The 11,191-nt window shown below is 36.2% G+C and overlaps 2 protein-coding genes across 2 annotated transcripts; one reads left to right on the top strand and one right to left on the bottom strand.

Moving 5' to 3' along the window:
• The first annotated feature begins 217 nt into the window (after nt 1–217).
• Nucleotides 218–7,435, top strand: LOC133858810 (peptidyl-prolyl cis-trans isomerase FKBP16-3, chloroplastic). Its single transcript, XM_062294268.1, has 7 exons — nt 218–356; nt 2,032–2,315; nt 4,050–4,133; nt 5,316–5,365; nt 6,231–6,279; nt 6,797–6,871; nt 7,162–7,435. Exons 1-7 carry the CDS (start codon nt 332–334, stop codon nt 7,279–7,281), a joined length of 687 nt encoding a protein of 228 aa, XP_062150252.1. The 5' UTR covers nt 218–331; the 3' UTR covers nt 7,282–7,435.
• A 1,228-nt stretch (nt 7,436–8,663) lies between these two features.
• LOC133858809 (uncharacterized) lies at nt 8,664–9,341 on the bottom strand. Its single transcript, XM_062294267.1, has one exon. The coding sequence runs from the start codon at nt 9,301–9,303 to the stop codon at nt 8,791–8,793; it is 513 nt and encodes a 170-aa protein (XP_062150251.1). The 5' UTR covers nt 9,304–9,341; the 3' UTR covers nt 8,664–8,790.
• Nucleotides 9,342–11,191: the final 1,850 nt, after the last annotated feature.

Here is an 11,191-nt window from a genome sequence, read left to right as displayed (position 1 = left end):
AAATAACATTTCTCATTTGCACAAATTAGATAAAATCCCCTATAACCTAATTTTTTGGTGTAGAGGGGGTAAAAAGGAAAAATTAGAAAAAATCAGTTGCCAAATTGCAGGCCAGAGGGTGATAACTCTCTTTTTAACACTAGAAACTTGAAATTAAATATCCACCGTTTAAAAAAAAAAAGAAAAAAAAACTATGTAATTTATTCAACGGCGGCGAAGCAAATCCTGTACAAGTGCCAAGCCAACATAGACGTATATAAATGCACGCGCATGAGAGAAGAAGATTTCGTTATCCGTTTCCGAACGTTACAAACTCCTCACTTTACAAGGAATGGCTTCTCTGCTGCTTCCAATTGGTAATCCACTTTTTCTGACCTTTTATCTCTAATTTATTTTTCAAATTTCCTTACTTGTAATCATATTTCTGCAGTTCTGCTGCAATCAATGTGCATTCACAAACTAGAAAGCGAAAAATCTGCGTTTTCTCTTTTCTTTCTTATATTTTATCAAAATTATGAACCCAGAAAGAAGTTCGTAAATGTGATTCTAACCCGAACTGTAATGGAACTTATCTTTGACAGCTTGGATTTTGGCATAAAGAAAAAATGGTGGTTTTTTATTATTTATTTTATTTTTATTTTTGTTGTTGCTCGACAAACGTGTCTGGTTTTATTCAGAGCTGACTGAATTATTTTATTATATTAAAACACTTTTTACAAAAAGCGGGTCTTTACAATCTAGAATTCTAAGTGGGAATATTATGTTTTGCTTGATTTTGTTTGAATTCAAATGAACTTTTCTTAGCCATTCTCCTTCTCTTCAAAAGAAAAAATTATTTTCAGATTTCCCTTTCTCTCCAACCTAAAGGCCCAAATGCTTGATAGATTGATCAGACTATGCTCAACTTTGCTTTTATAGAAATTATTAATGTAACTATCTCAACTTTGCAGCTCCTAGCAGGTAATGCACCAAAACTGAAATGTTCAAGAATGATGCATTTCTACTTTTTTCTTCAGTCCCAATATGTCTTGCATTTAATGGCGTTTGAGCTTCCTTTGAAAATCGTATTACCTTTGTGTTTTGCTCTTGTACATGACTTTTGAAGTGAATTCATCATACTTTCCAGAGCAGTGGAATCAGTTAATTTGGTTAAATAAGGAAAGTAGAAAAATAAAAAAGAAAAGTTAAAGTTCATTTGGAATCCCAAAGAGGACTTCTTGAAGTATCTTTATTAGCTGTTTGGTAATCAAGATTCTGAGTACATTTTACTAGATTATTGTCAGAGATTAGGTAGGGCAAATTAGGCCTATTGGGATCTTGTCATTCTAGAGACATGTTTCCTCTTATAGTTCCTAGATTACTGGTATGACAGCTGGAAAGTCTTTGAATTAAGTTAATTTCGCTGTGTCTATGTAATGAGAATGTAGGCAATGAAAATAGTCTAGGAGAAGTAAGATCACATGTCTAGCTCACTAGAAATTGATTAATTTGTTGAAAACAAGTTCTTTCATTCTCCAACAAGATGAAAGTTGACTTCCTTTTGGGTTCTGTTCCTTTTAAAGGGGAAGAAGATGAATGTATTTTCCCCTCATGAACAGTACAAGCTGACTGCAATCGGATCAGATACATATAAAGAAATTATGGTGCTTGATGTACTTCTTGTTCAATTTGATTATAGTCATGGAAAAAAAACTTCCCCTCTCTCTCTCTTGGAATTTTTTTCATCTATCTATCTATACACTACTTCAAAGTCATTTAACTGCATTCTAATTATGTAACAGAAAATTCATTTCTTAGCATTTGTACATTTCTTTTGATGAATGGAGTCTTAGAAATTTAAGTAAAATTATGTATTTTCTTGCACAACTCTATCAGGCCTTGTCAATGAGAGGGTGTTTAAAATTAGAAGTGTGGTCCAACTGTTTTTAACTGGTTTTGTTGCTTTTTGGTTTTAATATTACTTTACTACAAGTTCAACTGTGCAACTTTGCTCCTAAACTCTGTTAGTTCATGAGATTCAAATTGTATTAGGTTCTGCTTTTGGCAAAATTCTGTCTTGCAATCATCAAGGCATTTCCACTGATAAAGTTCAAGGTCTGGCTGTGAGATGCTCAACAGTGGATCTCAAAGCTGAAGCTTCAAGGGCAAGTGAATTGAGGGATGAGTTTAATGTAATTAAGCGTAGGGATGTTATTGGGTTCTTTTTCGGATTGTCTAGCCTCTTTATAGACTCATTTCAAGCCAAGGGAGCTGGCTTGCCCCCAGAGCAGAAGCCAAGACTCTGTGATGACACTTGTGAGAAAGAGCTTGAAAATGTATGGTGAGATTACATGGCCCCTTAACTGCAGATATCTTTTGCTTTTAGCAGTTCAAATGTTACTTACTAGTCACTATAGATTAAAAAGATGTCTTCCCACTGAAGCAGGTTTCATTGTGATGCAATCAAATAGTAAAAAGAAACAAAATAAAGGATATGGGCTACTTCGAGAGAGCCTTGATCTCCAAAACAACCAAAAAGGTCTAGGTTTTCATAATATTCAGCATGTTTATTCATTGAGTAGGATTACACTTAAATAGATGACGGCTAGGTCATAAGACATAACCATTAGGTCTAGCCGTCATAACACAATGCAGGAAAATAAACTAAGAAGGAAATAACTAATGGAAAATACATTCCTTATTAAACTAAATACTTAAGGAAATAAAATATGGAGAATTAAACTCCTTATTCCAGCCGGCTTGGGGTTGCTTGGTGGCTACGGTAGTGCCACCTAGCCCTAGGAAAATCTGAACGTATCACATTGTACTATTCTGTAGCAAGTCCCTTGGAAGGACTATGACTTGGGAAGACAATAAGTTGTTGGTTAAGGCACACCTTTTTGGTTGCAATTCAGGAATAAAGGATTGTTGCTGTTAAGTAAAATCAAAATGTGCTTTTCTTTGAGAGTCTCAGCATACAATGTCACACCTCTAATTTTATGTGGGCTTAAAATTCTTGCATGTAGCACCAAATGCCTGTTATATGTTGATAGCGTGAATTGGGACATGCTTATAGCACGTCCTGAATACCTGATCTACAGAAACAAACTGTTGTTTCTATCGATAATGAGTTCAAAACCTGTTACTAAATCAGGATTGTCCAGCTCTTCTGCCCATTTAAGCCGTCCCTTGTAGAGCTAAATCTCTTATTTACATTTACAATTAATATTGAATAATTTTATTCCTCTGTTTTTCCGCATTTCAAAACCCTTTCAATGGGTTGCCCCTCATTCCATAAAATTTTTAGTAACAAAAATTTTAATCAATTCTTATTTTCTTATTGCAACTCTCCAGTATTATACTAGACATTCTGAAGGATCCTGAGGCTGAAGAATCACTCTTTGGGGCTTAGTTCTTTCATACTGCTTGTGATCTCAACAACTTGCCTCTCAATTGTTACACAACTGATCTCTATTCAACTTGGTCAAGTAGTTGCTGCATCAGACACTTTGTTAGTACTAAGTTTGACTCTATATTATGCCACTCGAACTTATTCTCTTCACATAAATCAATTCCACTTTATCAGCATGATGTGCAAAATGTCATGGATAGAATCCTGACATTTTGCACTAGAACCCACTTGATATTACATGGATTTGTGAAGAAGCTATATGGTTCACATCTGAAAGAGTAATGCCAAATTAATTAATGAATTTCGGGGTGTTTATCCCTGGCCTTTTTGTACAACCAGTGTACAGTACTTTCATTTATCAATAACCTGAATCACTTTTTACCTGCCACGATAGTGTAATTAATTCAACCAAGAGATTGATGTTGAGTTTGGAAAACATTTGATCAATGTGCAAAGAGTGGCCATGGATCAATATTATTTGGACTGTTTTAGAAAGAACATTATCATCATTGTGGTGACTATGTTGTGGTTTTAGCATTTTCTAGTATCTTGAAACCATCTGTGATCATGATTCTGCTAGTAATTAGTCTTAATTTATATAGATTATTAACTTCTATTGTTATTTGATGCTGAATGCTGGACTTGCTCTTCAATGAAGGTACCTATGGTAACTACAGAGTCTGGTTTGCAATATAAGGACATTAAAGTTGGTGAAGGCCCTAGTCCACCAGTTGGTTTTCAGGTGTGCAAATTAGTCTGGCCCTTGCAACTTAATTTGTTTCTGCAGTATGGGATGATGAACCTAAATATAAACCCTTAAGCAGCTATAGAAAATTTAACAACAGATGAGTTTCTGGGTTGTACAAAGTATTTTGTATCTTCTATTGAAGTAAGCATGGAATTTTGATCATATATGAAACCCTTATGGTAGTATCTCCATAAGGGTTTCACTTATCAAAAATGAAACCCTTATGGAGCTACTACAAATCTAACTAATGCATGGATCTCTACATATTGCACTTGAGCAACATTTAGAATCAACTGGTGAATAGCATCTTTAGTATGGCATAGGCTCCTCCATCTTTCACTCTCACCCTCTATCTGGTTAGGATATTTTGTGCATATTCATCAATATGTAACTTAGGTGTAGGCAAAATAATCGTAGATAGCCAATTGCCTTTGTAGGTGCAGTTGATGAGGCTTCTTAGATACTACTTGCGTCCTTCTCTCAAGTCTTTTTCCTTCTAATTTCTTATACAAAATCCTCTAGTGCAGTATTGACTGGTATGCTTGACTAATAACCTTTCCGAAATTGAATTAGGCTTTTCATAGAATGTGTCAGTTGACATAGACAATTGTTTACGTCAATAAAAAATTGAATATTGACATAGTTAGATTTTTTTTTTTTGGTTGGGGTGGGGGGGGGGGGGGGGGGGGTGGTTGGGGGTGGAAAGATGCATCACAACATAAAGAGAGAGCGGGTTATATACTCCCTTTTCCCACTGCCACACACTACCTCCATGCAGCCTCTGCAGCAGCATTGTGCAGCACCCCACTGGACTGCTGCTGTACAATACCAGCCCTCGTGCATTCCCAGCACCTGTGGGAGGCTTGCGTGCCAATGATTACTGTAGGCTCAGCACCAACATGTGGGCTGGGCAGGGCAGTGTCGCCACATGTACACTGCCTGCCAACCAACCAGCTCACGAGCCACATTGACAGGGCCATGCAAATGGGCCGTGCATCACTTGTGGTTGGGCCTTGTACGTCCCACTAAGGCAGAAACAATCTCAGGCCCGCAGCATGCGTTTCTCATGCTCGGGCTAGGTGTCTCACAAGTTTCTAATGTCAATACTTTTCTCTGGCTACCAATTTATCTTCTTCAAGAGTCTCTTTCTTATGTTGATGTCAAATGTGATTACAGGTGGCTGCTAATTATGTTGCCATGGTTCCATCTGGACAAATATTTGATAGGTAAGCACATTGATTACATGAAAATTGTAGCTAAACTCTATCTCTTGGACAAATTAGACGCAAAATTTGAATGTGAGTACTTAGACCTCTGTATGTCTCGTTTGTCTTACTTGAGGCTTAGATATAGAATTTTGGTCAAATTTGATTTCAGTCCCTGAAGTATGTGTGAGATTCCAATTTCGTAATTGAACTATTAATTTTGTCAATTTAGTCCGTGATATTTTTAAAATGCTTTTATGCTAGCTTTCTCCTATCTATCCATGTTTACGCGAATGGCAATTTCTGATGTGTTTGACTTTTTCTCTCACCTTTCTTGTATTGCTGATATGGCATATTAGACCACAACAGAGCTCACAAAATCAAAGAAGATGTCAAATAAGATAGCGTTACATGACGTCACATCACTAATAGCCCTAAGTGAGCCATGTGCATGCCACACAACACCATGTTCTTTGATTTTGTGAGCTATGTTGTGACCTTGTGTGATATATTAAGAATACAAGAACAGGTAGGAAAAAAAGATGTCTACTACATCAGTAATTTTCATTCGCATAGTGATGAGCATTGAAGCATTTTCAAAACATCAAGCACTGACTTGATACGGTCAATAGTTTAGAAACGAAATTGGAATCTAACACATGGTTTACAGACCAAAATTGCTTTTTGACCTAGAATTTTTGTTATATAAATTCAACAATGAAGCCAAAAAATAAATCTTAATTATGTAAACTTTATACAACCTGCTTCTCGGACCCACTTTTTCTGAAGTCCTCAACTAGAAATTAATGGTTTGATAAACTAACATGAAGGACAGTGATTATGCAATTTTTCTTTTCTCTGAGATTTCTTGTTTTAAATTCCACAGTTCATTGGAGAAAGGCCTGCCTTACATTTTTCGTGTCGGCTCGGGTCAGGTAAGCTTTAGAAATGACTCCTAATCAATTATAATTTGCAGGTCATTGAGAAAACAATCAATCTTAATTTCATTGCTTTGCGTTTGGCTCAGTGTGGGCGAGTTTGGTATTTTCTGCTTGTTCTTCTAATTTCGAATTTTTACTTTGCTTAATAAATTTTGAAAACCTTCATTAAGTTGGCTACCTTTTCAAATAAGGTTCTCTGCCTTTCTGGTATCCGGTCAGCAGTCGAAGAATGGAGAGGCCTGTCTAATCTCACAGAAAATGCAAAACAATTAAGTACTAAACAATCCATCTTTTGGTGATATTATGGATACCACACATTTTCCATTATGTGATATGCGGTACTCAACCGGGGTAAATAGGAGAGTTTTAAACTGGATGCAGCTGCATGCCTGTATCTGCTAAATGGCATTCTTGCATTATTAATATTGCTATAGAAAATTAGAAAGAAGACCTACTCTGTTTAGACAGATGAATGTTTATGCTCACTTTGAATTCTAACTGGGTGGAACAGGTGATCAAGGGACTTGATGAGGGTATCCTGAGCATGAAAATAGGAGGGAAGCGTCGACTTTTCATCCCAGGATCAGTATGTTTTTCACTTGATACTCGGTGTTCCAACTTATTTTTACCCTGATAATTTCCTTTTACCTTGAGTGCTTTTGATGCTCCTATTCTAGATAAAAGGTGCAGCCTCATAAAGAGAAGTTTAAATTCATATCCACTTTGCATTTTTTTTTTTAATGGCATGGATCAGCCTTGTAGATTCAAAATTCTTCTTCTTTCCATATGTCCTGAAAACCAATTGCAAGTTTCTGTTCTGAACAAATTCATGGTAGAAAAGTTCTAACTGCATCGGCTTGTTTGTTCTTTGATTAGTTGGCATTCCCAAAAGGTCTCACTTCAGCTCCAGGAAGGCCAAGGGTGGCTCCAAGCAGTCCAGTTATTTTCGATGTAAGTTTGGAATACATACCAGGTCTTGAAGTGGATGAAGAGTAAGAGAATTCCTGTCCCCATTCTTTCTCTTGATCTTTTTGCCTTTTGTAGACGTAGGATGTTGGAAAGATGCCCATGATTTAAGTACTTAAATTGTAAACTTCAATTAATTCTTTTTCTTTTTCAAAAAACAGCCTGCAAAAGCAGTGTTTCTTCATTTCCAACCCTCATATCTTCTGTAGCAGCAACCAAACCAAGTCTCATAAATTTGACTACAGCTTGGCCTTTTTCATTTATCATGAGCCAAATCCAACACAACCACTTTGGTTCCATTGCTTGCTAAGAAGACAAAACATGAGGTAAAATCTGGCATGTTGCAACAAAAGAAAAGATGGATATTCTTTTTTTTTCTTTTTTTCCTTGAAGTACAAACCAAAGAAAGATAACTGAAAATCATCTGGGTGTGTTTGGTAAACCTTTTGATTGGTTTTTTTTTTTTAGTAGAAATAAAAAGTGATTAATGTGAGATAAACTCCAAATAAATTTTGATTTTTTTTTTTTTTTTTTTTGTTAGGAGAAGTGAAAAAGGTTGTTAAAAAAGTAATTGATTAGATATAAAAAATGAAAAAAGTTGTTAAAAAATTATTGATGTGATATAAAAAATGAAATGTTTTGGAGTTAACCTTTTTAGAGCAAGGGAAGGGGGGTTTCGCAAAACAAAGCAAACCGTTGATATGGTTTGATGACTAATTTGAGTCAGAATATGTGTAGGATTGCATTGAAAAATAAAGCTTTTAAAGTTAAAAACAAAACTTTTTAGAAAATAATTCATTTTTAAGCTTTTAAAGTAAAAAAGTCAAATAAATACTTTTGAACTTTCTTACCAAATAGACCAACTTTTCAGTACTAAAATATTTTTTAAGCTTTCTAATGCAATTTTATACAATTTTATACAGGCTCTCAATTAGGTTGGACAAATCAACTTAAGTTAAATTTTATAAGGCTCGTTTGATATTGCTTTTTTATCTTACTTTTTAACAAAAATAAATAGTAAAAACTTTAAGAGACAGCTTTAAACACAAAACATTCGCAAAATAATTAAAACTCCTTTAACATTTATGTTACGCATAACACATTTTCTAAAAAAAAAAAAGGCACTACCCTAATCGAGCTAACGTTTTCTCAAATACTTTTTTATGGGTTAAACATAAGATCTATTATCAAAAGAGAAAAAGTAACGATACATGGATTGAACTTAAAGGTCTCCTATTATGGTTGACGAAAAAGTACGAATTATATACCAGGATCGATAAAAACAGAATTTCTTACCAAAAAAAAAAAATCATTGTTTGAAAATATCTGCCTATATCATAAAGTCCATATTTTTTTCCATGTCGGGATAATCTAACGTAGTTATTTATATTAACATTGTATAGTCGACGGAATTAAGCAATTTTGTAGCGGACGATCAATAATTGTCATGTTCTTGAAGATAGCTTAAGATCAAAGCATCAAGCCACGTGTCAAACAATGTACAAACATGAAACTCCCAAAAAAAGAAAAGAAAAAAATCTAGCCTGACAAACTAAGATAAACAGAAGTGGCGACGCCAAGCGCGTAAACCCCAATCGCGGTCCCAACCAGGTTCTTTCCGGACCGAGTCACGGCTCCGATTCCAGCGATCCCAGCGATTCCGATCGGGACACGGCACAGAACGGCTTTGCTAGCGTTGAACACAACGGCGTGCGAGAACAGCTCGACGGCCCACTCCCTGAACTGGGCCGGCCCAATAACAGAGGGGTCGTCTCTGGTGGGCCGGCGGTGAGTGACGGCCCGGAAGGCCGAGTCGACCTGGGCCCCGGTGGGGGGAGAGGGGAGCCACTTGAGGACGAGAGGGTGGGGGCGGATGGTGGAGAGCGTGCGGTGGAGGTGGTCGGAGGCGGCGGCGAGTTGGTAGGGGAAGACGCCTGCGAATGCGTGCTGCGTCAAGGAGAGACAGTGCGAGTAGGCTGAGTCGCACGCTGAGTCGAACTCGGGTGAGCTGGAGAGCGAGTTCCTCACTCGCTTTGAGCCTGATATGCCCATCTCTCTCCCTCTCTTCTCCGTGCCTTTGGTCTGAGGCAGATGGGATTTAGTTCTTATTTGATAAAAGTACTGTTTTGCCCCTCAATATTCCTCGTATTATTGTTTAGAATTTGAATTAAAATTGATTTTAATAATTCGATGAAAGGCAGTTCAAATGTTAAACATATGAAATGAAATAATAACACTCATTTTGGTAAGAGAGTTAGTGAAAATTTTAATAAGAAATGATTCATACACTCATTTCTCATAATAGCCTCACAACAAGCTGACGTGGCTGGTAATATTTTATTATTTTTTTACAAAAGGAAAACAAAAAAAATAATAAAATATTACCAGTCACGTCAGCTTGTTGTGGGGTTGTTGTGAGAAATGAGTGCATGGATCATTTCTCAATTTTAAAAGATTCTTTTATAAGAACTATATTTTTTAGAATAAAAATTAAAAAATTACATGAAAATTGTTAGTGAACCTCCTCCAACTAGCAGCTCCACTTCACCAACCAGTAACTCCACATCATCAGCAGACATTAAAGACTCCATCTTCACATGCAACTCTTTCATCATGTATGACTCTGCATGACAAACAACTTATCATCTCCAACAACATACCACAAGACACGATCATCAACAGCATACTAGAAAAGATAGTTTCCTCAGATCATGGAACTCATTTGAATTCAATATTAGAGAAAGGATAGAAGCTTAGTTATCCTCGTGTGTAATTCTGTTAAGTGGTTTTTACTTTTAAACTTACAGCATCATAGTTCAACATGAACTCTTGTAACATCTCTATATATACAACATCAACACTTGGGTTCTGATTAAGTTAATCAAACATATTCCCTCTAAAGTCTTTCATCGTATCAGAGCATATCTAGGCTAACCCCTTTGTTTTTCATATCCAATGGCCTCTCCTTCTACTGTTTTTAATGCTTCCGCACTTCCAACTCCTACTCAGCTCATCAAGCTGACTGACACCACTATCTTCTATGGAACTCTCAACTAGTTTCAATTTTGAAAACATGATCTTATAGGTATTGTGGACAGTTCTAACCCATGCCCCCCAGAATTCTTGACCGATGCTGAAGGCAAGATTCTTTCAAAACCGACATACTTTGTCTGGATCAAGACTAATCAATTCATTTTGAGTTGGATTAATCCAAATCTCTCTGAATTAGTGTTGTCTATTGCACACTGGTACGTTTGAAAATTAATTCGAACACACGTGGATTTTAAAATTTATAATTACTCGCAATAGTACGAATCTTTGCACTATAGTGAGGGTGTCGAACCACAAGGATTGTATATGTTTTGCATAATAGAATACTTAAGGCGTTATCCAACTTAACTTGAAAAAAAAAATAGTTTTGAAAATAAAATAAACAAAGTAATGGAAACCACATACCAATGGAATGATTAGTGCCTCAAACGGATTCTCTTAATAAGCATAATATGAGCGCGTAATGGGTGTCAACCATATGACGACCTCGACATAAAAACACTTTAGTTAGGGAATTGTAATAAAGCATCTTAGTATCACACAAATCACCTACCACGTAAATTTACGCTCCAATGAAAAAGCATTTTAAACTAAGAAGGTGTAGAGTGATATGTGTTTCCTAGCATGCCCTATAGAACCTCCCAATAAGCATACACAAGACGAGTAACACTTTAGTTAGGAAATAATGACAAGGCATTTTACGCACCAACCGCTCACCTAACATCTATTTGTGAAACGATCAATGACCCTGGCATGCCCTATAAAATGACTCTAATAAGCATACTTAACTCATGTCCAAAAGTATTATTGCATAGCCATCATTCCCTCAATCACATAAATCAGAAACGTTGACTTTATTCAAGAATCAAAGAACTCTTATAGACAAGAA

The sequence above is a fragment of the Alnus glutinosa genome, chromosome 1, assembly GCF_958979055.1.
Source record: "Alnus glutinosa chromosome 1, dhAlnGlut1.1, whole genome shotgun sequence".
Lineage (NCBI taxonomy): Eukaryota > Viridiplantae > Streptophyta > Magnoliopsida > Fagales > Betulaceae > Alnus > Alnus glutinosa.
The sequence above is the reverse complement of the archived record's forward strand: the minus strand, read 5'-3'. Positions and strand labels throughout refer to the sequence as shown.